General features: G+C 38.2%; 1 protein-coding gene across 1 annotated transcript in view; it reads right to left on the bottom strand.

The window, feature by feature from the left end:
• Positions 1-425: 425 nt before the first annotated feature.
• Positions 426-27,566, bottom strand: part of CYB5B (cytochrome b5 type B) — a 37,633-nt gene continuing 10,492 nt past the window's right edge. Inside the window, exons 2-5 of the mRNA XM_060650307.2 lie at positions 17,688-17,816; positions 17,153-17,182; positions 8,400-8,428; positions 426-4,146 (exon numbers count right to left, since the gene is read on the bottom strand). Coding sequence (XP_060506290.1) covers positions 4,056-4,146; positions 8,400-8,428; positions 17,153-17,182; positions 17,688-17,816 — 279 coding nt within the window. The 3' untranslated portion in view covers positions 426-4,055. The remainder of the gene's footprint in view (positions 4,147-8,399; positions 8,429-17,152; positions 17,183-17,687; positions 17,817-27,566) is intronic.

Genomic DNA, 27,566 nt, shown 5'->3' with positions numbered 1-27,566 from the left:
AGTGTTTAATTTTCCCCAACAGTTTAGCTATTTCCAAGAAAAACAATCATTTGAAGACTGGCATTGCAGATAACAAAATATTATTACCTTGTACTGGCTTCTCTTTACCAGATGGTTTCAGTAAAAACAGAACTCCCAACTGGTCTACCTGGTTGCCACTTCATATCCATTAATACAGGACAAGTCTTCATTTTTGCCTCTCGTGATTATCAACTGAGCAACTCACTTCAAAGAAAGAGTAGCAGAAAGAGTCCTGAAGAACCACAGAACTCCCCATCAAGTTACACTAAACACAATTATTTGCATAGATACAGGTGACTTTTATGCTTCTCAGAATCTTTTCTTCCAGAACACCTTAGGATTACAGAGCCAACACTTCTGCTTTAAAAAAAAAAAAAAATAATAATAACTATAGTCAGGGCAAGAAAAGGAAAACAGTATCTTTATTGTGTGTGGTTCTAACAAACATTCACTGTGTGCACATTCCAGCAGAAAGAGACAAAGATCTTTGTTCAAAATATGCTGAAATAAAATAGGTAAACAAACTCCATTACTGAATACACAAAAAGAATGTTAATATTACTCGTTCACAGTTGAGGGTGAAGTAAAAAGAAAGGAAGCTAAATAATCATATTTTACCCAACTAGCACATGTTGGATATAGGTACAGGAAAAGTACAGCTCCTAAAATTCATGAGTAAGATGCTAGATACTGGGTTGGTAACTCAGGTTACCGGAATCTCCCTCTGAAATCACCCCCACAAATTCCAAACCAGGCCCTTTCAGAGAATAACACCCAAATGTGAAGTAAACTCCCCATTCGTTCTGTGATATCTGGCAACAGAATGAGATGGCTTTAAAAAAAAAAAAAAAAACACAAAAAACAAACAAACAAAAAAACCACCAATCTCTTGTTGAGACATGTCTGAATCCACTTCTCCCAGGGAAGGAAGTTATGAACGTTAACGTTCTGCATTTCAGTCTCCTAAAATGGAATCTAACCAGATAATCTCTTGAGATGTGAAGCCCGAGACACCGTGTGTAATGATATGCCTGGCCCACAGAGCATTTCTCGTTGCTCCACACCGGGACTAAATGAGCATAAACTCAACGACGCTCTTATCTCACAACTTGGGCATTTACGACAATTGCCCAAAGAACTTTACAGGCTCAAATTATAGGTTCCCGTGGATTTTTGCTTCTGCTTTAGGGGTCGCATAAGAACTAAACACTATCAATTTTGTCACCACCACTTTCTTGTCCTTACAAATGTGGAGTCATTTAGAAACCAAAACCGATTCCTGAGGGACAGGGACTAAGAAATTTTGGAGACCTGGCACCGACATGCCTATTTTGGTGGCACCCATTTTCCCTCCTCTCCTTTCGTGACCTCCAGACATCTTGTGTCTTCCCTGGGAATAAACAACCCAACACCCCAGAGACCAGTTCTAGGGGGCACCCTCAGCTGACAGGGACCGGCTCCACTTGCTCTCCAAAGGGGTTTGCACCACCTACCAATGTTGAAACTGTTTCGAGAATTTGAGTCCTACCTCTGCAAACAAGGCTTTTCTGGTGGGTTTGGCTAACATACTGTATTATCTGATAGTTTAGAAAAACCTCTGCAAACTCACACACTAGCTTTACCTTTCGCCTGACTGTTGATGTAGGCAGCAGAATAACAGTAAATGGACCCAAAAGTGGTTTTTATAATACAAAGTGACATCACATTAGCAGCAGATCAAAAGAAGCCCTGGGTGTTGGATGGATTTCATGGATGGTAGAGACAAGGTCTGAAAACCTTTTCCTCTGGCTCTGAGTAAAAACAAGTCCAGATATAAACAGGAAAAGACAACCAATATGAAATAGAAAAACATACCTTTTGTGTTGGTGTTCACCCTAAAAATATCCAAAAAAAAAACCCCACCAATTTTACTTAAGGCTGTCACTCTTTAACATTTCTTATAAGCCAGATGTTTTTCATTTAATTTTACAGACTGCCAACATACTCCTAATTGATCCAACTTATCTGCTGGTTTAGTTTCAGCCTAAATGTTCCCCTTCCAGTTCCTCAATACTCCTTTGTTCTTTATTTCTACCCCAATGTGGCCCATGTAATCATGCAGCTTAATTATTACAGCAATTAGATACCAATTCATATTCAAGGCAACCCTTCCGTATGCCTTCAAATGGCAGGAGCATCAACACTTCTGTTCCATAATAACCAAAGGTGTTTTTCAATAAATTGTCTAAAAGTGGCATCTTATACAAAATTTTCTAAAGATAAAAGTTTGACTATTCCCATATCCCTGATATATAAAAGTCTCTCAAAAATCCCCTGAAATTTCTCCATAATATCATATCCAAGTGTACAAATACAAGGTTAATATTCTTTTGATGAATTCTGAATACACTCAGCTGCAAGACTTGGGTTGAACCTTTTCTTAGTTTGCATGGGCAGACACTGCCTTGCAGGGCACTTTCCTGTCCATGGCAAGCTGTAAGCGGGGAGGAGACAGCAGTATCCAGGGTCCTTCTGGAGCCAAGTTGCTCCCTGCTACATAGGACAATGGCTCAGAAGCAAACTGGTAATCCTTAGAAGATTGGGAGAAAAATCACCACAAACAGTTGTTGGCAGAAAACAGCCAGTGTACTGTGTCATCAGGTGATTCCACGGGGGAAAACAGTTAGGTCAAATAAGCCAGAGAAAATTCCTGAACCAAGAAGAAACACTAACAGAATTCTAAATAATGCCCTACTACTCAATTAAACATTCATCCAAGGGATAAAACGACTAGTTGTTGTTTCTTTCTTTCTTTTTTCCTCAACAGAAAAACAACAAAACCACAAATTGGAGCCATGAAGATAAAATATAGATGAAATGGGAAACATTCTTTTGTCATGATCTCCCCCTTTCGAATGCCACTGCACTATGGAAGTTATGTTACTGGGGCTAACAAACAAAAGATCAAATACTGGATCTTAGAGCAAGTGGAGTCTCTTTTGTAAAACAGGGAAGGAATGAAAAAATTCGCTAATCAATACATTTAAAAGCAGAAATCCCTAGTGAAGTTCTACAGATACAATTATAAGTTTGTATTTTACCAATAAAAGATGGTTGGTTGGGGGGAAAAGAAAAGAAAAGAAAAAAGACGGCTAGAAACTGGTGTCAAACCAAAGCAAAGAATGAAGTATGGAAAAAAAAAAAATGAAGTCTTTGGTGCTTTTCCTAAACTCCTGTCCTAAAGTAGTGTTTTCAGTATTTTTCAAAAGAAAGAGGACTACAAATTTACCCTATCACCCCAATTCATCTCTCCCCTCCCCTCTTTCTCTCCACTCCCAAGAAATGCAACGGAAGCACAGTTCTGCCCAGCACCACTTGGACTTGGGGGGTGGTGAGAGTTACCTGCTAGACTAGCTTAGGAGGGAGGAGAGGATTTCATGGTTCTTCCTAGTTTTAATAAATATAAACAAGGAACGAGATCATTTGGCAGTTGTGTTTTATGCTATAGGTGCACAACTTTACTTCATTAATTAAATCCCTTATGATAAATAATAGAATTAAGTATATATATATACACACATATATATGTATATATGTGTGTGTATATATATATATAAGTATATATATATATATATACTTCAAAGAAAAATGGAAAAAGAAAAGCTTCAAAACCAGAGTGTTGCCCTGTTAAGAATGTCTAATGTGCATTCAAAGTATTGGACACCAGGCATTTTTACCAAAGGACAATGTCACAAGGACATCTGGATTGTAATTATAAAACCAAGTCTGGAAACGCAAAGGGGGCTGGTGGAAGCCAGTGGAGAGAAGGGCCACCGGCAGGGACACAGGACAACGAGCAGGTGCTTTGGGAGTAAGGCTCTGGGAAATGAAGGACACTGGCCCCAGGTCTGGGGTGGATGTCTAGCCAACCATCTGGGTTCCAAGGGGGAAGTACACATCCGGCAGGATTCGAGAAGAGGGTATCGCTTGGCCTCCAAACAAGTCTCTAGCTCGCACTCCCAATGGATATGCTTTCCAACTTCCACGCTGTCTCCTCAGGAGGATTTGCTTTCCGACGTGTAGTAACGATACAGGAAACCTAAGACAATAGCGCCTATGATGGGCAAAATCCAGTATGACCAGCAACTAGAAGTGGGGGGAAAGCAACGAAGCCGTGAACACTTGATACCAAATATTTGCTATCTTTCAACATCCACATTTTAATATTTTCATGAGCAAAGAATTTCGATTTACTTTGGGAAGTTTAACTACTTTTTTTTTTCTTCCAAGATTTTATGTAAGTTCCAGTTAGTTAACATATAGTATAATACCAGTTTCAGGAGTAGAATTTAGTGATTTATCACTAACCTGTAACACCTAGTGCTCATCACAAGTGCCCTCCTTAATCCCCATCACCCATTCAGGCCATCCCCCACCCACCTCCCTCCATCAAGCCATAGTTTGTTCTCTATCATTAGGACTCTCTACGGTTTATGGGGCGCCTGGGTGGCTCAGTCGGTTGAGCATCCAACTTCAGCTCAGGTCATGATCTCATGGTTTGTGGGTTCGAGTCCCATGTCGAGCTCTGTGCTGACAGCTCGGAGCCTGGAGCCTGCTTCAGATTCTGTGTTTCCCTCTCTCTCTGCCCCCGCCCCCACTCACACTCTGTCTCTCTCTCCTTCAAGGATAAATATTTAAAAAAATAAAATAAGGGGCGCCTGGGTGGCGCAGTCAGTTAAGCGTCTGACTTCGGCTCAGGTCGTGATCTCACGGTTCGTGGGTTCGAGCCCCACGTCAGGCTCTGTGCTGAATGCTCAGACCCTGGAGCCTGTTTCTAATTCTGTGTCTCCCTCTTTCTGTCCCTCTCCCACTCACACTTGTGTCTCTCTATCTCTCAGAAATAAATAAACCTTAAAAAATTTTTTTAAAAATAAAAAATTAAAAATAAAAAAATTAAAAAATAGAATAAAATAAAAAAGAGAGTCTCTACGGTTTGCTTCTCTTTTTTTATCTTATTTTTCCTTCCTTTCCACTATGTTCATGTTTTGTTTCTCAAATTCCACATATAGGTGAAATCATATATTTGTCTTTCTCTGGAGTTTAACTGCTTTTATCACCCAAGTAGCAAAATAAATAAATAAATAAATATTTGCATTGGCATGACAATATTAAACAATTAAAAAAAAAATTTTTTTAACATTTATTTTTAAGAGACAGCAGGGGAGGAGTAGAGAGAGAGAAGGAGATAAATCTGAAGCAGGGTCCAGGCTCTGAGCTGTCAGCACAGAGCCCGACACTAGGCTCGAACCCAAGAACCGCGAGATCACGACCTGGACCGAAGTCAGATGCTTCACTGACTGAGCCACTCAGGTGCCCCAATATTAAACAATTTTTAAAAGATAAAAACCAGAATGTGTAGTATGATACTAAAAATATATGCCTCTATATACGCCTCTATATGTGTTTTTATAAAGACACATAGCAGTTATTTCTGGGTTATGAGATTAGGGATGGCTTAAATTTTTCTTGTTTGGGGGTGACTAAGTAGCTCAGTTGGTTAAGCGTCTGACTCTTGATTTCAGCTCAGGTCTCACAGTTTGTGAGTTCGAGCTCCACAGTGCAAAGCCTGCATGGAATTCTCCTTCTCTCCCTGTCTGCCTCTCCCCTGCTCATGCTCTCTCTCTTTCTCTCAAAATAAATAAAAACTTCAAAACAATACCTTATTTGTATTTTGTTTTTCACATATTCTACAATTAACATTTTTCAACAGGAAAAAAGCTACCATTTTATACATATAACTATAAATTTAGAAGCAATACCATCTAATACAACTATTGGCAAAGTGATATCTATCTCATCTGTATTTTCTACATTTAATCCTCATGACAGCCTGAAGAAATAGATACTATTAGACCCGCTGTATACGCAGGAAATACAAGCTTGGCACCCAAAATCACGAAGCGAAGTTAGTGATGGATTCCTGATTCCAATCAATGCACTTATTCTCTAGTTAAGTCTGGACACTAATAAGGATACACACCCACATGGAACTAAAAACTTTAAATGACAGTTGGCTTGAGAAGGCCTGTAAGAGACTTTCCTTATGAATTTCAGGACAGTCATCACTCTCCTTAAAATAATTCTTCTCTAGTACAGCTTACTAGCACTCTTACTTTTAAGGTGTAGTTCTTCCACGATCCAAATGACCTGCATGCCCGTCTTACTAAGACATATGCAGCCTTGGTATTAAAAGGTTTTTAAGCCAATAAAACCAGCTGAGGTTCAATAATAAAACTGCTTCTCCTTGCCTAAACATGCCTAGTGCTTTGTACATTTCAGAATGGCAGAAAGCTGCTCCAGAGAAGTTTAGAATGTCGGCCGAGTAGCTTTGTGTAAAAAAAGGAAAGCAAGCGAGTCGGCATGTACAACAGCAATATGGCACGTGGGGACTCTGCAGTCATGTCCCCACAAAGGTGATCAGTTCAGGTATCTCGGAGAACCATCACAAGACACAAAAAAGTTTTAAAGTAGGCTCCTTGAGAAAACACCGAAGAGACATTCTTCAGCACAAAAGACTGAAAATGGTTGGCCGCCAATCCCCATATAATGTTTTGTAATACTTAACTGTCACTGGGCATAGAAGCAGAGGAAATGGATTTATGCTGAACCCAAAGAGTTCAACAGTAACATCTTAGCCATAAGACAGAACTCTCTTTTGGAGATTCGCTCAGGTTGCTGCATGTAGTTGTGACTCATTTGTTTTTATTACTTTGTAGTATTCCACTTTATGAATATACCAGAATGGATTCATTCATTTTATTAAGGAATGGTTATTTGGGTTGCTTCCAGTATATTACTCTCTTGAATAATGCCCTTACGAACATTCTACTATGTGTTTCTTGGTATACTTGTGCACACATTTCTCTCGAGTATATCCCTAGATATGGAATTGCTGGGTCAAAAGTTATTCATATTGTCCAATTTACTAGATAATGCCAAATTCTTTTCCAAAGTGACTGTACCCACGTACACTCCCCTAAGAGGGTCTAAGAACCTTGGTGACCCACTTCCTCAACAGCTCCTCTTATTTTCAGAATTCTCAATTTTTGCCAATCTGGTAGCTGTGAAATACATACCTTAAGATTTTAATTTGTATCTCTCTGATAACAAATGAAATTAAACCTTTTTTTGTGTGTGTCTACATTTGTTTCCTCTTCTCTAAGGTGCTTGTTTAAGCCTTTTCTCATATTCTACTACATTATTTTTTAATTGATTTGTAGGAATTCCTTTTGTATTCTGCATAATAATTCTTAACGAGTGTTATGTGTAGCCCAAATCGATTGCAAGTTTATGGCTTGTGTTTTCAAATTCTCTACAGAGTAGCTGGCTGAGCATAAGACCTTAATATTAAAGAAGCTGAATTTACTAATAGTTTCCTTTAAGTTTAAATTTCTTACATTCTTTGTCCATCACCTCAAATAAAAAAGAGGCAATACTTTTATAGGGGGAAAAAAAACACATCTCTCTCTCTCTGAAATGTTTTAAGTGGGAGCTCAGAAAGATGAAACAGATCTATATAATCTCTATAAAGATTTTTTACAAGCCAAGGATTCCAGTCATTTCAAGGGCATTTAAGGGATGACAAAAATATACCTTTCAGAGGTCATACTATTATATTACTAAAATGACCGCAAGGGATATTCATAAGTAATCCTTTGAAAGAAACCAAATTCCTGAATATGCATGCAATACATAATTTTTTTCTTCTATAAAATGCAATAATAGCACCCACCTTACAGAGCGGTTGTGGGGATTAAATGTGATTAAGTTTCAAGTAGAAGTTGCATAGCTGGGCTGAGCAGCACAGACCGTTGGCTTGATTTACCAGCAGTTACTTGTCCTTGCATATTGGCCTCTCGTTGAATGTGATCCCAATTTATGTCACAACATGATTTAAAAATTACTCAAGGCACAAACTTTTGAGATTACTCTAAATGACTGAAACTGTAAAAGTTAATTTTGCTAATGGTAAGGAACTACTGAATGTGCAGTAATTTTGGCCAAAAAATAGTTGTTAACTGTCCTCTTTTTCTTAATTGAAATATCATTAACATGTACCTGAAATATAGTAACACGATGTTACATTAGTTTCAGATGCACAACACAGTGACTCAACAAGTTTATACTTCCACTGTGCTCCCCACAGCGGAGCCGCCGTCTGTTTCCGTACAACGTACAAGGTTTCACAATACCTCCGGACTGTATTCGCTGTGCTGTATGTACCTTTCATTCCTTAGTCAAACCGTACTCTTAAGTTATGTTGTACATGTATATTTATGGAAGAACCTCTGGCCAGATATTAAGTTGAGCATAAGGAAGTCCAGGGAATGTATACTAACCTTTTGCACGTGGCATCTTTCGAAGGGTCCTGAAGAAGACGCGTATTAAAAAATTTCAAACAAAAAGAAAGATTAATAAAGTATGTAAATCTTGAATATCTACATACAGAACTTCATCTTTCATGCAATTTGACATTTACAAATCTAATGTGATGGGAGCACCAAGAATTCTATTTCTGGTAACATACTGGTACTCCCTAGTGAAGAACAACTAATGAAAGCATAGAGAAATGGCCTAAACTTTTTTAGATGTAAAAAAAGAAAAAAAGGGAAAAAAAGCTACTGATATAAACTATACTGAAAGGGACTAATTGCAGTCACAATGATATGCCTCATTCAGCTGGGCTTGCCACTGGCAGTAGTTAAGATCACATTTTCTGAACACATATTTTAAAAAAAATACAAACTCTTGTGACAAACAGGTCAACTGTGAAATGCTCTAAAGCATGCCGAGGACTGCTTTGTAGCTTACAGAAATGAACTGGTTTACTCTATGAAATCATAATAATTATGACTATAGACCTTAGGGCTTATTCAACATTGAAATGGGAAGAACAGAATTGGGGGGAGGGGGAATACCGAAATAACCTTAAAAACAAAATTTTGGCAATAAAAAGCAAGGAAGTACTGACTGATACATGCTTCAACATGGATGAACCTAGAAAACATTATGCTAAGTGAAAGAAACTGGATACAAAATACAACATATTGGGGCACCTGGGTGGCTCAGTTGGTTAAGCATCTAACTCTTGATCTCAGCTCAGGTCTTGACCTCAGGATTGTGAGTTCAAGCCCCTCACTGGGCTCCACACTCAGCATGGAGCCTACTTAGAAAATAAAATGAATGGGGTGCCCGGGTGGCTCAGTCAGTTAAGTGGTTTGTGGGTTCGAGCCCCGTGTCATGCTCTGCACTGACAGCTCAGAGCCTGGAGCTTGCTTCCAGATTCTGTGTCTCCCTCCGCCTCTGCCCCTCTCCCACTCACACTCTGTCTCTCAAAAATAAATAAACATAAAAAAAATAAATAAGTCAAACAAAAACCACACAACGCATTATATAAATATTACGTAAGAGTATTAATATGAAAGGTTCGGCATAAGCAAACCTAGTGGCGGAAAGTAGATCTGTGGTTTCCTAGGGTGGGGGAAGAGGAGTTAAAGGGAAATGAAAATGACTGATAATGGGTATGGGGTTTCTTTCTGGAGGGATGAACATGTTCCAAAATTATTGTAATTACGGTTGCATAACTCTGTGAATATACTAAAAACCCAACTTGTTCATCTTAAATAGGTGAATTGGATGGCACATTAATTATATCTTATAAATGTGTCATTAAGTTCAATTTAAGTGGGGTGCCTGGGTGGCTCAGTTGGTTAAGCATCCAACTTCGGCTCAGGTCATGATCTCACCGTTCATGAGTTTGAGCGCCGCACTGGGCTCTGTGCTGTCAGCCTGGATTTTGGATTCTGTGTCTCCCTCTCTCTCGGCCCCTCCCCTGTTCACACTCTGTCTGTCTCTGCCTCTCTCTCTCTCTCTCAAAAAATAAAATAAACATTAAAAACAAAAAGTTCAATTTAAGTAAATACCAAATGAAGTTATTGATTCCATTAATTAGCTGTGTATACAAAAGAACTGCTAACTCACTGCCAGAGGACAAGCCCATTTGCATAGGTTACTGCTGCCCAAAACATCTTCTTTGCCAATATATAGAAGTATGCTAGGGTATGAACACAGAATATTAACCGTGTTTAACCACAATTTTCAGTAATCTCCAAGAATTTCGAAAAACCCTACATACTGGCCTAGATACTTCAGAGCAGATCGTGAAATGAGTTTTAACTTCATGTATCCAAAACACTGCCATGCAAATGAATACATACCCCAAACCCAAAAGAAATTAGCCTATAGGCAAGTAAAACTTCTAATAAAAAGTGTCAGATAAATCAAGTTAAAATACTACTACACTTCTTTGAGACCTTGATGATTACTGTTATCTGGGACATTTCTACTAGAATATCATAAAATCAGGTTAAGTAAAATGTGTTACAAGCCAATCTTTGAGAAAATACAACCAATGTCTTATAGATTTGGAAGGTAGCGGTTTCAGTAGTAATGGTAGAGTATGTATTAATTTATAATATTGCCTTTTAAAAGATTCCACTACAGTAGCCATGAAATAACTGAATTCCATCAGGAAAATGTCCATGGTCTTTTATGCTTTATCCACATATATACCAATGATTTGCAGAACAAAAAATGTATGGTTAGTATAAAAAAACTTTGAGACCATTTCAAAAGCTTATAGGAGAGCATTATGGAGAAATGTACGTGTTATGTTTAATCTGTAATCATAGTAAAAGCCATATGGGTCACATAAATGGATTCTCTAGATTTCAAACCTTTAGGATCTTTTAAAACTAAAAGCCTGGAATGTGTGGTAAGTGGAGTGAGTCTCAAACAGTGTGGGAACCAACTGAGAAAACAAAGAGGCAAAGACCAGACAGAAGGAAGACCATAATATGCTCCTAGTGTAACAGTTTCTAATAAGCAACAAAAAAACTTTAATATATATATATATATATATATATATATATATATTTTTTTTTTTTTTTTTTTAAACTAAGTACCTCAACTCCTGTTTTAAGATCATTCCACCCCTGGTGGCAAAAAGACCAACTTCTCTACCACTGGAGGAAAGCAAAGAGAAAGAAATGTACCTTCTCTTTGGGATTCTGACAGCCAAGTAAATGTCAAACTACAGTGACTCCGCTTTTAATCAACTACAATGAAAGAACTGTTTAAGGCACTGCTCTTAGAAGCCAAGTACCTCAGCCAAGTTCGGAAAGAAGCCAAATAAGTTATTTTTAATTTAACAAAATTAAAAAGAAAAGGTTCTGTTAACACAAAACCTTCCTTCACCCCCACGCCACCATTCTCTCCATGCTGTTTCCCAATTCCCATTTCTACTCCAAAGCTCGGTGTTAAATCTAATGGATGCTTAAATGAGATTCCCATAGTTTATGATGGACTTTAACTTCTCCCTTTGTGTATTCAGACATATCTGGCTGGTTACGTTCTTGCCCACATTTTAATTTACACGCAAGATTCTTAGGAGGACGGGGACTGCTCAGTCTTTGGCATGGAAAGCTGTAATTGCAATACTCTGATTTTAGTTGTAAGAGAGCAGATCGAATCCAGAGTTCTTCTACCAAAAGCCTTACCAAGTAATTAATATGCATGTTTCTGGAATACACTTCCAAACCACTAAATTATTTTCAGTCTACTCTGATTTTAGTTTAAAATTAACAGAAAAGAACTATTTAAATAAACTGGTTCCTAAACGTCAAGGTTGATTAAGGCTTTAATTCCACAAACAAACAAACAAACAAACTAAACAAGGACTCTGTAGGATAAAAGGGGATATTTCATGGTATCTGAGTAGCCTTTTAATAAAGCTACTCATAACTGAAACTGTCAACTGCCTTCAAGTTCAATGCTAAATCAGTTTCCTCACAAAATGAAAGGCTCAGACCAGATCAATTTTAATTCTAAAGCCATATTTAATTGACTTAACACAATTCTCTAACCCAAGGGTATTTTAGCAAAATCTACAATAGCAGAAAAAAAAAAAAATCTACACTAGCAGACTTCTAAAGGTTAGAGAGAAGGAAACACTATTCTCCCATGTCTGGAAAGACTGACAGAGCATGGCCCACATGCAGACTTTTCTTATCTTACACCAGGTATATAAAGATATATTTTTCTAGATACTCTTCCAAGAGACACTGTGCCCTAAGTATGGACTTTTTTTGATATGGTTAAGAGAATGACAAAGAAATGTCGTAATTGGCAAACATATGGGAAAGGATTTATTTGGGGGTCAGTGGGCGTGGTTTCACTATGAAAACTGTTTATGAAACATGAGACAACACATGCTTAAGGAATAGTGTACTCTGTCACCAGGACATAAATATTGGAAACAATGCACCAGAATTAGGATTACGATGCATTAAAATACATGCATACATATATATGTATGTATGTAGATATATATATATAGATAGGGCATTTATAAAATGTACCTTCAACCTCAATAGTTCATATTTAGATTTTAAATGGAAGGGAAATCTATTGCAAGGTATATAAGGAGCTTATGTTTTAATTCTTAAACTGGATGCTTGCTATTCCAAGAGGATTCCAAGTTTTAAAATTGGAAAAAGTGGATTTTAAACCACATGACACCTTCGGTAAAGCTAATGAGTATCTGGGTGGTTGAATACAGCTTTTTATTTAGAACACTTTGGTAGCTATGTAGCCAGCAACTTATGAAAAACAATTTTGGAACTTTTGGCCGCAATATGAATTTTACTATTAGTTTCTTAAAACCCAAAAAGTTTGTTGAAATACATGATTTCAACATTTTATAGTCCCTCCTATGGCCATGTGTGGATCTTGAGGACAGCCTTCTCAAAAGCTCCAATGTATTAACAATTACGGTCTTATAAAGTACGTACCATCCCTAGAGGCAGTCCAGTCAAGTAAAAAATATTTCCCCGCATATGGGGGCAAAATTCACAAATGAAAAACACCCTTCAGACAAATTTCTGTAGGACCGTCTCAAGAACCCACTGTGATAACACATATAGGACATTCATAGAGTAATTTCTACTGGGACCAAAGAAATGAAAAACTTGTTACACTAGAGGGCTGATTTGAAAACGATGTTACCTTGTCCTCCTAACACCTTCTCTTGCAAAACTACACATTATTTCTAACTAAAGTGTCATGAGGAGAAGGCATTAATCCTTGAGATGCCTCAGCAATGGGAAATTTGCCTTTCAAGAGGGCTTTTGCCATTACATTCTATGCTTTATTTCAAAATATTATGTTACAAAAAACAAATGCTAGATGAAATCAGAACAATGAAACAACCCTACAAAATTATTTGGTAAAGAGTAATCTAAAGGGCATCGGCATAACCATTCCAAACTTTAACAAATTAGGTTGTAGGTATGACAGGAATATTAAACAATTCTTACAAGGAAATTTTTGGTACTATGCAACCAAGTAACTGCATTACATAATTACAAACAATGTATTCTTTTTAGATTCTCTTCCATAAAAGAGAAAGTAAACTGAATGCTATATGCATGTAAGAGAAAAATGTTGTGTAACAAAAGTCAGTAGCATCAGGAGTAAAAAAATAGATTTGCCTTTAAATGCAACTTATAGATTGCTTCTAACATAAAAGTTAACATAAAAGTTAAACTTCTTAAGTTAAAAAATGAAGTTTAAATAACATGTTAAGCCTTTATAGAAACGATATTATTTGTTTAAAAAAATACATCAGATCCTATTACAGCAAATGCCATCTTACTGAAATTTTTGTCCATGGAATATCGATAAAGAAAAATCAACCACAATAAAATTTTTAAGTAAAAAGAAGGTACAGAGCAAGATTTTTTTTTTTAAGGAAGGAATGATTGGTCTGCCTATCAACTGATCAATCAATGGACGGATCCGTCCGTCCATCTGTTTATATTTATGAATGCATAGAGTCTCTTTGGAAGAGTAAACAAGAAAATGGTAGCTGACTACCTCTGGGGAAGGGACCTCGGAGACTGAGAGCTGGAGATGGAAGGGAGTCATTTTATATACATACATACATAACATATACATAAAAAGTATACCTTTTTGCACTATTTCAATTTTTCACTATGTACCATCATGTACTACCCATTCAACAATTTAAATGGAAAATGGTCCAGGTACTGAATCTATTCACTTCAATGATATCTGAAGCAGCTGAACTGTTGCCCAGATAACATCTATGGAATAAATCAGTGAAATGGTACCGACTTCTTTCGTCAGGTTCGCGTTCGTGTGTACTGCATCTCCTGAACTGGTGGCACATCAAACAGCTACCCCACCAGCGAACGCATAATCCAAAGGGAGACGTGACTGACCACAGATGTGCCTAGGTTTCTTGAAGCGCAGGAGACGGGCAGGCCAAATGGCACAGAAAACTCAACGCACTTCTAAGGTGCGTTTCTATAACCCAAAGCATACCAGAAAAATGTTAACTCATGTAGAAATAGAAGACTGACGGCTTGCAGCATGGGGACTAATCCAGGGAGGAAGAGATTCAAAGAGACAGAAAGGTTTTTAAGTCTGGTTTATTATCTGAAGACTGAAACAGGTGAGAAAAATATCTGTCGCCAGATTTGTAGTTTCTAAGCTTTTACATTTTAGTATTGTACTATTTCAGGGCCATGGACCTCGGGCATTATCAATCTAACAAGAAAACAATGGTGAGCATCAATTATTTACCTATGTTAAAGCAAAAGCAGTATGAAAGGCAGTTTGCAAAAAACTGACGAAAGGTTCCAGATTTAGATTGTGTAATAGTACATTCTGGGTGGCTTTTTTTTTTTTTTTTTTTTTTAATTTTGCTGAGGGGGAGGCTGGAGGTAATAGTTTCAGGGAGGGAAGAGATGGGAAACTTTGGGGGGAGAAGAGAAGTGGAAAAATGAAGGAAAGGAAAAGAAAGAGAAAGAAAATGAAACCTTTGTCTCCTAAGGCAGAAGACACCTTTTAATTAGGCTTAAAAAAAAAAAAAATCACTTCTTTGTAGAGGTTCAGAAACCCTTAACCAAAAGAAAGTATTAATGAAATGAATTTTACATCCTTTTCTTCATGGTGAGTACAGAAAAATTAAGAAAAGAGACATCTACATCTTAGACACAGAAGTGCCTATTTAATTTGTAAGAAATAAATCTGAGGGACCAGGAATGTCTTCCTGGAACTGAAATCAGGTTGGACTATATAGCTCTATAAAAACCTATGTGTGGTCTTGAAATTTTCCCCAAAGGTTTTCCTTGCCCGATCTGCCTGAAGTACAGCAGTGTGACTGAAAACACTCAATAACCTACTCTCTACTTAATGGAGACTGTCCTTTGGGTACAAGAGACATAACGAAAAACAGAGCTTTGAAAATACTGCCTTTAGTCACTCACTGTTTATACGAGGCAGGGGCCAAACTACATTTGGAAACCTCTAAATTATTATAGAATTCAGTGAGCTAAAAGGATTTCTTTTTCTGTATTTCTTACAAAAAAGTCCAAGGCTCAACAGTTTTAATTTAGCTGAGACATCTCTAATTAATTCTTTGGCCTACAAAAGGCAGACAGTGCTTTCTAGAAAAGAGAATTCAAGTTCCCAAACTTTTCAAATGAAAAGATGGGCATATCTTTCAGCAAGAAGTCTGGTGCTTGGCTACCTGGGTTACTTTAAGTGCAAATTCCCAAGTCCCACCTCCAGAGATTATGAATCAGTAGCAGCGGGAGCCCAGAAAATAGACATTTCAGACACATGCCCAGGGATTCGAACACAGATGGCCCACCGGACAGAATTTGAAAAACACCGCTCTCCATTGCTAAGAATGATCCTAATCACATACTGAACTAGCAAGGAAGAAAAACAGCAACAAGAAGCAATTTGTAGAATTTCAGACATTATAATTCCACAATTTTTTCTATTGCTTTAATAAAGGGTGCTCTCATGACTGTTGTGTAAAAGTGGGTGATGGCTCCCAGATACATGGTGCTTCTCTTATACAAATGGGAATATCCCCTGAATTAAATGTTTACTGTAACTGAGACCAATGTTTTCAGACGTGTTCAAGATACTCAGCAAGGCTATGCATAGCTCCATCTTCACCTTCATTACGAGGGGAAGACAAACCAACCACCAGTGCTCACGTAGCATTTAAAAAACCGCTCTCGTCTCCCTTCATAAACAATTCACCAGTTCAGAGTAGCAGAGTATAGCAAGACGGAAGAGTTAATTTCCACAGACACTTTGGATGGCAGAGCAACAGATGGCAGACACTGTCAAGCAGTCTCTCGGGTTGAAAGAATTCCTGTGTCTAGGCCAACTTCAAGTGCCGTATCAAACGTGTTCAGTAATTCCAGGTCAGTAAGGAAAGGGAAGCAAGAAGCTAGCAGAAGGAAAAGGGGAAGAGCGCTGCCTCCAGGATGTTCTAGGTGGCAACTAAACTGCTGTCCCTTTAAGTGGGAGGGCAACAGACGGAAGTCAAGAAATGTGTGACGCAGTCAAGGAAATGAACAGCCCTGCTTGTGGGAAGCAAAATGGCTTCCAGATTTTGTTCCTGGTAGGTCCTGCAGCGCACATTAAGGTTTTCAAATATTTAATCGTTTCTTTTTGCTGTATCACTGAGTAAATGAAACGGATGTAGGCCTATTTGAAACTGCATGACACAAGGATTAAATCTGGGTAATAGGGACAGAAAGGCCCATTCTAGTAATTACTCCAGTCTGTAACTCCTTCAAAGACTTTCACGTGAAAATCAACTTTCCAGTTATTTTCCCAACACAGAATTATTCTCACAGTATTTAATGTAAGAATAATAAATACTTTTCTACAACTGAACCCATAAACTAATTTCCTTCAAAACCGTACAGAGCATGGCTTTAGAATTTCCTTTTTTTTTTTTAAAGCAAGTACAAGCATGAACAAAATGTTTCCTACTGTTCGAGACTCAGCTATTCTTTTTTTCCTGAGATGGCAATGAGTCCAAGCTCCTGAAAAATAGGATTTTTGCTTAGGAAAAAAAGGAACACTTCCCTTGTTAAGATAATTAAAAAAAACAAAACAAAACAAAAAACATTCTACCTGAGTAAATAGAAATATAAACACTTGAAACAGATGAGAGAAACAGATGATTTCCTCTTACCTTGCTACCACTTTCAGGTTTAAGGTCATTCTGTTAAAAAAGGAAAACAAATAATATTTTAAGACGTATCCAAAGGCATATCTCACTATATACTTGTCTCTAACCTTAGAACATGAAGACTACATTCTGGTAGTAGAGAATTCTCTGAGGGACGTCAAGGTCTGTGGAAGGGTATTTGCCCCCACACTCCCAACTATGAACCTACCAGGGTGCCTTGTTCGAATGTTCATAGTTACCACCTTTTGCAAGAAATTGCCAAGAACAATCAAACCATTATTTTAGAAAGAGATGTTATTAATGATACTACAAAAATCAATCAAAAAAACAAAAAATCCAAAACCAGTTCTCTTAACTTTTTAGATACTACATGTGTTGTTTTACATACAAGAAGCTGTATCTTAGCGCAGTAGGCCAAATGATTTGGGAGAATATGTGGCCTGACAGCTGGGCTGAATTTCCATTTTATTAATTCATCCCTCTCCTTGTGTTTTGTGGCTAGTCAGCAGCTTCCTCTCCCAGTTCAGTTAGTTCTTACCGGATGCACATCACCGATATAGTACTGCTTGAGCATTTCTCTGGCATCAGAGGAGTGGCCTACGTCCTCAAAGCTTTCACTTGCATCTGCACCAGCTTGTTCCATTAGGACCTCTTCTCCCCCAGGATGCTACAAGGAAAAGATATTTGCTGAATAGAGTGCCCTCTGAAAAGCAAGCTAATAGAAGTTACTTTCCTCTCTTCTGCTCTTTTCTCTTTTCTTCCCTTAATGGGAGTAATGAGACAAATTGACATTGAATGCCACCTGATAGGATGCAATGGGAAAAACGAAACATGACTTCTGTGATATTTATACCAAAAGTAACTAAAATTGGTAGAATTGTGAGGAAACCTAGGACAGTAGCAAACCAGAGTCTACAAAAGGAGTGGCCTGTCTTCACCCAAAATAACAAGGTCACAAAAGCTAAGGAAAGACCAAAGAACAGTTCTGGATTGAAGGAGGCTGGCAAGATAGGACAACTAGGAACAACATGTGCTCCTGGCTGGATTCTTTCTGCCAACATTATCAACACGGCTGCAGAAACTCGAATGGACACTCTGGTCAAAGTACGGAATTCTTTATTCTCCCTCTGTCTCCTCTCCCTTGCTCACACACTCGCTCTCTCAAATAAACAATTTTTAAAAATTAAAATTAAAATTTTTTTAAATTTCCAAAATAAATAAATAAATAAATAAATAAATAAATAATAAGTTAAATAAGTGGTACCAAAATAACTGCCTCCGTACCACGGAGGTACTTCCAAGCTATACAACCCTGGACAAGTTACTAAGAAATTGAGATGTCTTTGTTTCCTTGTTTATAAAATGGAAATAATATGAGTAGGTATCTTAATTATTATTGTATCAAATGAGATCAGGATATGAAACACTTTGTACTCAGAGAAAGGTACAGTTTGTATAATACGCTACCATCTGTGACTCTAAAAACAGATACATACTCGTGTACATACACATAAAATCTCTCTGAAAACAGGGGCACTGGACTGGCTTAGTCTTAGAAAGTGCAACTCTTGATCTCAGGGTGGTGAGCTGGAGCCTGTGGTAGGTGTAGAGACTATTTTAAAACAAAGAAATCTTGGGGTGCCTGGGTGGCTCAGTCAGTTAGGGGTCCGACTTCGGCTCGGGTCATGATCTCGCGGCCCGTGAGTTCGAGCCCCACGTCGGGCTCTGTGCTGACAGCTCGGAGCCTGGAGCCTGGAGCCTGTTTCAGGTTCTGTGTCTCCCTCTCTCTCTGGCCCTCCCCCGTTCATGCTCTGTCTCTCTCTATCTCAAAAATAAATAAAGGTTAAAAAAAAAAAGAAATTGAAAAAAAAAATCTCGGGGCGCCTGGGTGGCGCAGTCGGTTAAGCGTCCGACTTCAGCCAGGTCACGATCTCGCGGTCCGTGAGTTCGAGCCCCGCGTCAGGCTCTGGGCTGATGGCTCGGAGCCTGGAGCCTGTTTCCGATTCTGTGTCTCCCTCTCTCTCTGCCCCTCCCCCGTTCATGCTCTGTCTCTCTCTGTCTCAAAAATAAATAAAGGTTAAAAAAAAAAAGAAATTGAAAAAAAAAATCTCGGGGCGCCTGGGTGGCGCAGTCGGTTAAGCGTCCGACTTCAGCCAGGTCACGATCTCGCGGTCCGTGAGTTCGAGCCCCGCGTCAGGCTCTGGGCTGATGGCTCGGAGCCTGGAGCCTGTTTCCGATTCTGTGTCTCCCTCTCTCTCTGCCCCTCCCCCGTTCATGCTCTGTCTCTCTCTGTCCCAAAAATAAATTAAAAAAAAAAAAAAAAAAAAAAAAAATCTCTCTGAAAACAATGAAAAGAAGCTGGGAGCCAGGAGACAAGGTGGAAGGAAGACTTCACTGTACACCTTTTTGAAATTCTTTTACCAAATTAAGTACTATCTGTTGAGAAAATATTTTAAAATTACATTTAACACAGTCCCTGCCTTAAACATTCAATAAATATTTACTTACAATGAGCAAATTTAGAATTTACATTTATGACATGTCTAAATTTGTATTTTTTAAATATCAAGTAATGTTTTTAAGTAGTTACTTTTTATAACAACCTTTTAAGCAGGAGTATTATCATCCTTATTTTAAACATGAATTCAACTAAGTATAATCTCCCAAAGTCACTTGCCTATGAGCTCCCTGAGGACAAGGATAACTTCTATTTTTGTCTCGTAAAAGATCTCCATCCAGTGAGTGGGTCCCCCATGCCAGTACATAAGCAAGCTGTTTTAAAGCAAGACTGAGAAAGACACCACTCACCTGTCATTACAACTGAACGCTCTCAGCTGTAGTAAGCCATTAGCTTTGGAATTGTGTCCCAATGTGCCCTATATACCTCAACTATGTTAAGACGGTCTTTCCCTATGACACATCCCAACTATTATGTTGCCTTTCGGAGCAAAAGGATGACAAAATTTCTTAGCAGCTTGAGATATTTCAGGAAGTGGTTGAATTTGTGAATTCCTGCACAGCTTTCTGCACAGCTCTTTCTAGAGTGACAAAGTCTTCACTTTCACCAATCTCTCATCACTTATAAATAAATAAGAAAAAGTGCCACAGTTAAATATGTATATATAATACATATCCATTGTTTCTCCTGTATATTCTTTTTTTTTTTTACTTTAATTTTTTAAATGTTCGTTTATTTTTTGAGACAATGCAAGAGACAGAGTGCAAGCAGCGGAGGGGCAGACACAGGAAGACACCGAATCTGAAGTGGGCTCCAGGCTCTGAGCTGTCAGCCCAGAGCTGGACGCGGGACTCGAACTCACGAACCGTGAGATCACGACCTGAGCTGAAGTCAGATGCTTAACTGACTGAAGCACTCAGGCGCCCCTCTCCTGTATATTCGATCATTTTAATCACTACACTACAATTTTTACTGAGTACTTATTTGATACAGTAGGCAGTGATAAAGATAAATTCATCCAGTAGATACTGTCTTATAACCTTTCTTTCATGGAGGCAAGGAAGGTTGGAGAGGTAAACAACAACAAACATACAAACAAAAAACAACCCTAGGTTTAGTGCCTCTCACTCCAATATGTGGTCTTAATACACATGGTTTAGAACAAGCAAAAGATTTCAAGGAACCTTTGTTACTGTTTTAGAACTCTATAAACTTCAGATAATATTTAAAATCAAATGGCAGGCCAGCTGGAGGCAGTGCACTAGGTCTGGGGTCACAGCACAACCCAGGCAAGTCCTGAACCAAGGTAACGTGCAGGTTCGGGGTCTGGCCTGCAACCCCAACCAGACTGGCTCTCAGTAAAGATGGCAGGAGAGACACCCAGCTGGCTCAGTTGGTAGAGTATGAGACTCTTGATCTCTGAGTTCAAGCCCCATGTTGGGTGTGGAGATTACTTAAAAATAGTATCTTATGGTATCTTAAAAACAAACAAACAAACCAACCAACCAAAAGATGGCGGGCACCACGGCTCTGGATGGCTCTGGGTGGTCCTACCCATGTTCATCATCACCCTCCCTGTGGCCATGATCCACCACTATGTGTCCATCCAGCCCCAAAGTGACAAGAAGCTCACCCAGAAGAGTTCGAGCCCTCCACCAGGCTCTGTGCTGACAGCTAGGAGCCTGGGGCCTGCTTCAGATTGTGCATCTCCCTCTCTCTCCGCCCATCCCTCACTAGTACTCTGTCTCATTCTCTCTCAAAAATAAATAAAAACATTAAAAAAATTGTTTTTAAAAATGAGAGGGGCACCTGGGTGACTCAGTCGGTTAAGCATCCAACTTCAGCTCAGATCATGATCTCACAGTTTGTGAGTTCAAGACCCACATCAGGCTCTGTGCTGACAGCTAGGAGCCTGGAGCCTGTTTCGGATTCTGTGTATCCCTCTCTCTCTGCCCATCTCTCACTAGTACTCTTGTCTTTCTCTAAAAAAAAAAAACAACAAAAAAAAAACATTAAAAAAATTTTCTTAATAAAAAAATAAAAACAAAAAAAAGAAGCTCACCCAGGACCAAGTATTTGACAGCTGAAGTCCTAATTCAAAGCATAATCCTCAGAGATGAAAATTATATTCCCAAACAGTCCTTCTGACATGAAAATACTACTTCTAACCACCCAGAGTAAGGATTTTTCAAAAAAACTAAAGGGAAAATAGTACTACCTTCTCCTATGAATGATCCCACTATGCTCACAAACATGGTTAAAGGGAATTTAACAAATGTTCTCCCAATGATTCTTAGTGGTGAATGGATAAACATGACAGACATGCTTAGGCTTTGTTACAACCACAGACCTATTTCCACTGACCTTGTGTTTTTTTGAGAGAGAGAGAGATAAAGCGTGAGCAGGGGACGGGGAGAGAGAGAGGGAGACACAGAATCCAAAGCAGGCTCCAGGTTCTGAGCTGTCAGCACAAAGCCTGATGCAGGGCTCAAACTCATGAACTGTGAGATCATGACCTGAGGTGAAGTTGGACGCTTAACCAACTGAACCACCCAGGCTCCCTGTCCACTGATCCTGTTTTAAGCCTATGCTACAGTAAAGAACTGAACTACTCACATTATCTGCATCCTGGTGAATTCCACATCCTGGTGCTTCTACTAAGCATTTGGGTTTTAGAGCATTTACTCTCTCCTTCTGGGCCAAGATAATGCCAATGACCAATCAAAAATAATACAGGCACAAATAAGTAACAATAATAAACTGATTACGTGTTACCACTAATAATAAAAAAAAAAAAGAAGAAGGAGAAGGAGAAAGAGAAGAAGAAGAATGCAGGCACAAATGACTAGAGCAGCCACGGCCATGCCCACAGACAGCAACAAAGCTTTCAAAGCAAAGTGGAAAGTTTTGGAGCTAATGGATCACCAGTGGGCACTAGATGATGTCAAAGAGGAGCTCATGGCCAAAGATCTCCACTTTGAAGGCATGTTCAAAAAAGAATTGTACATCTGTATTTATTGAAGCAGGATTAGCTCTGTTGTGAACACACATTGTAGCCCTTAACCTTGTAAACTGAGCTGGGGCCTCTCAGAATAAAAAGGAGAACACAATGAGCTAGTGGACGTGCAGCAAGGATCATTCTTGTCTGAGCCAGGTTCCCTTTATGTTTGAAACTAGAGGAAATGACTGTATTCTGGGTGACTTACAGTGAAAGAATTATTTTTAAGATGTTTAAAAAATCCCTTCTGGTGATAACAGAAAGGAAAGGCAGAGAAAGGAGAAATCCAAGCTAGTGATAATATACAAAAAACTTAGCAAAAATTCAATCTTTGGAAGAAACATTGCCAATTATAATAATTATCACGTACAATCAGCCTGATATATAAACCACAGTAAACTCCTGTTTCCTTGGGATCCAAATATCCTGAATTTTTACATCTAATTTATGCACTAGTATTTTAATAACTTCCTTCACAAACGTAATCATTTTCATTAATGAAAATTTAGAAACTATGTATGAACAAAACAAGTATCTCCATATTGTTCACCGTGAGCCTACAGAATCACATAAAGAGCAAATGTATTAAAACTTTATCCAAACAAATTCTTTTTCAGAGTGAATATTCAGGGCAGGGACGTACTTAACAAACCTCCTATGTCTCTTCATACAGTCCAGGGAAAATTGGTGACCCTGGGGTACTGATGGATTCTCAAGTGCCTTCAGGAATGATCATCTATAGGTTAAATAATGGGATATTCTTCATGTAGAGTTCAGAATAGATCAAATCAACTGAAAAAAAGTCAATGTCTGGTAAGTCAACTGAACTTAAGACCCAGTTATCTGGCTAAGAGTTTACATATCATTATAAGAAGGTAGAGAGGGTAAATGTTGGCAGATACAAAGAGAAAGGATGTCCAGGAATAACTGCCTGGATTAAATGTCCTAGGAAAGTGGCAAGCTGCCATTTCTGTATCAACAGGTAAATGTAATTTGCATGTTGAGTACTGTAATTAAAAGTGAATTATTTTTGACTCTATAAATTAAACCACTTTGTTTTCTCTTTAAAAGACAAATCAGGGGCTCCTGGGTGGCTCAGTCCATTAAGCATCTGACTTTGGCTCAGGTCATGTTTTCACAGTCCATGAGTTCGAGTCCTGCATCGGGTTCTGTGCTGACAACTCAGAGCCTGGAGTCTGCTTCACATTCTGTGTCCCCCCCTCCCCCCTCCCCGCCCACCCGCCGACCCCTCTCCCCAACTCAGACTCTGTCCCTCTCTCTCTCTCTCTCTCAAAAATAAATAAATATTAAAAAAAAATTAAAAGACAAATCAATTTTATAGAAGTAAAACAGGGGAGGTCAGAATAAAATCTGTGGATCCAATTAATGTCAATATGCTAGTTGTGATACTGTACTACAGTTTTACAAAATGTTACCATTGGAGAAAATGGGTAAAAGGTATAGGGATCTATCTTTTTAAATGTTTATTTATCTTTGAGAGAGAGACAGAGACAGAGAGCACGCACAAGTAGGGGAGGAGCAGAGAGAGAGAGACAGGATTTGAAGTAGGCTCTGTGCTGAGAGCGCAGAGCCCGATGTGGGGCTTGAACCCATAGACCATGAGATCACGACCTGAGCCGAAGTTGGATGCTTAACTGACTGAGCCACCCAGGTGCCCCTATTATTTTTTATAAGTACATATGAATCTATAATTATTTCAAAAATATTTTCTATTAAAAAATCAAGTTGAATTCCCTAATTATACACCCAAAAGAAATGTGTATACATACACGAACTCATACACACACACACAAATGATCACAGGTGCATTATTTGTTATGACCCTGAACTTGAAAACCCAATGCCCATAAGCACAGTAGGAATAAATAAAGGTATAATTCTACAGTAGAATCCTAATCAGCAATGAAAAAGAACAAACCACTGCAATATCCACAACATGAAAGAATATAGACAGGGAATAAAAGACACCAAACATAAAACAATATAAACTGTGACACTCTCATTTGTAGGAAGCTCAGAAACAGAACAAATCTATAATCTTAAAGTCAACAGAACATGTACCTCTGGGGATGATGAAGAAAACAGTGATTAGGAGGCACAAGGAGAGGTTCTAGCATGCTATACAGTTCTAGATGGTGGTTATCCAAATATGTTCACTTACTAGAGTGACACCATATGGCTAAAACTTAGGAATATACAACTAGTGGGAAAATAAGCTCCAAAATATCATATACACAACTACCCTTGCATATGTAGTCAAATGATCTTCAATAAGCGATGCAATACCACTCACAATAGGGAAGGGGCACTCTCTTCAACAAATAATGCTGGGAAAACTGGATATCCACACACAAAAGAATGAAAAAGTACTCTTATCTTACATCATGGACAAAAATTAACTCAAATGGACTAAAGACCTAAACAAAAGACCCAAAACTATAAAACTCCTAGAAGAAAATATAGACGAAAAGCTTTAGGACATTGCTTTGATAATGCTTTCTTGGATATGACATCAAAAGCATAGGCAACAAAAGCAAAAATTGACAAATGGGACTACATCAAATTTAAAAACTTTTATGCACTGAAGAACACGATCACCAAAGTTTTCACTTTCACCAACGTAATGACTGGGAGAAAAGATATGTAAATCACAAGGGTTAATATCCAGAATATATAAAGAACTCCTAAAATTCAACAAAAACATCAAATAACCTGATTATAAAACAAGCAATGGACTTAAGTAGACATTTATCTGAAGATAATCTCCAGATGGGCAGCAAGTATATGAAAAGATGGTGAATATGAGTAATCACTGGGGAAATGCAAATTAAAACCACAATAAGATCCTACCTCACACACACTAGGCTATTATAAAAACACACAAACAAAACAACCAAAACACACCACCATCGGGTGAAACCCAGAAAACCCAGAAAATAACAAATGCTGACAAGGATGTCGAGATATAGGAATACTTGTGGATTCTCAGGAAAGTAAAATGGTGCAACCACCAGCAATATCCATCTCCGGAATTCTTTACATCTTGTAAAACAAAAACTCTATGCACATTAACAATCTTTATTTGATTTAAAATGTCTCTTTCTTCTGATATTAATATGTAGCCACCTCTCTCTTTTGGTTAGTATTTTCATGGAGTATCTTTTTCCATCCTTTCACTTTCAACCTATTCGTGTCTAGATCTAAAGTCAGTCTCCTGTAAGTAAGTAAGTAAGCAAGTAAATAAATAAATAAATAAATAATAAAGTGAGTCTCCTATAGACAGCATATTTTTGGATCTTGTATTTTTATCCATTCTGCCAATCCTTGTCTTTTGATTTAAAAAGTTAATCCATTTACATTTAAAGTAATTACTGATGGGGCACCTGGGTGGCTCAGTCGGTTAAGCGTCCGACTTCAGCTCAGGTCACGATCTCGTGGTCTTTGAGTTTGAGCCCCGCGTCGGGCTCTGGACTGATGGCTCAGAGCCCGGAGCCTGCTTCCGAGCTTCCGATTCTGTGTCTCCCTCTCTCTCTGTCCCTCCCCCATTCATGCTCTGCCTCTCTCTGTCTCAAAAATAAATAAACGTTAAAAAAAAAAAATTAAAAAAAAATTACTGATGATCTGATGAGGAGGGACTTAACTCTCTCAAAATTAAAAACTTTCATACATCAAAGACATTATCAATATAGTGAAATGACAAGCTATGGAATGGGAGAAAATATTTGCAAATCAAATATCTAACAAAGGATTGATGTCCAGAATATAGAAAGAAATCCAACTTAAGAGCAAAAAGACAAACAATTCAATTAAAAATGGGCAGAGTCTGATTAGGTTTTTCTTCAAAGAAGATACAGAGGACCAGTAAGCACATGAAAAGACGCTCAACATCATTAGTCTTTAGGGAAATGCAAATCAGACCACAATGAGATACCACTTTACACCTGGCTAGAATGGCTGCAATAGAAAAAAATAGTAAGTGCTGAAGACAATATGGAGAAACTAGAACTTACTGGTTCTACTGCTGATGGAAATGTAAAACACTGCTGTGGAAAACGGTTTGGAGTTTCCATAAAAAGCACAGAATTGACATATGACTGAGCAATTCCACTCCTGGTATATAACCATATGCACTGAAAATAAGGACTCAGACACTTGTATGTCAATGTTCACTGCAATATTGTTCACAAATAGACAAAAGATGGAAACAGTCCAAGTGTCCACGGATGAATGGTTGAATGGACAAACAAAATGTGGTATATACATATAAGAGAGTATTATTCGGCCTTAAAAGGAAGGAAATTCTGATATATGCTACAACACGGATGAACCTTTAAGACATTATACTAACTGAAACAAGCCAGATACAAAAGGGCAGATGTAGAATTATTCAATTTATATGTGCTGCCTAGAATAGTCAAATTCATAGAGACAGAAAATACAACAGTGATTAACAGGGGCAATGGAGTTATTGTTTAATGGGTAAAGTTTGAGATCAGGCTGATGAAAAAGTTCTGAAAATAAGTAGCGATGATAATCATCTAACAGTGTGAATGTACTTAATGTCACTGAAGTGTACAGTTAAATATGGTTAAAATAATCAGTTTTATGTTATGTAGATTTTACCACAAGAAAAATTTTAAAAACCAACATTATGTTAAGTGGAAAGGATCCAGACACCAAAGGACAAATATTGTATGATTCTATTTATGTAAAGTACCTAGAATTAAGCAATTCCAGAGAGACAAAGCAGATTAAAAGTTATCAGAGGAAGAGTGAAGAGGTGGTAGTTACTGCCTAATGGTTACAGGGTTCTGCTTGGGGTGATGAAAAGTTTTAGAAACCGATATCGGCGTTAGTTGCACAACACTGTGAATGAAATTAATGCCACTGAATCGTACAACGAAAATGGTTAAATGGCAAATGTTATGTGCTATATATTT

Source organism: Panthera onca, chromosome E2, assembly GCF_046562875.1.
Source record: "Panthera onca isolate mPanOnc1 chromosome E2, mPanOnc1 haplotype 2, whole genome shotgun sequence".
Lineage (NCBI taxonomy): Eukaryota > Metazoa > Chordata > Mammalia > Carnivora > Felidae > Panthera > Panthera onca.
Note: the sequence above shows the minus strand (reverse complement) of the source record. Positions and strands in the feature narration are given on the sequence as shown.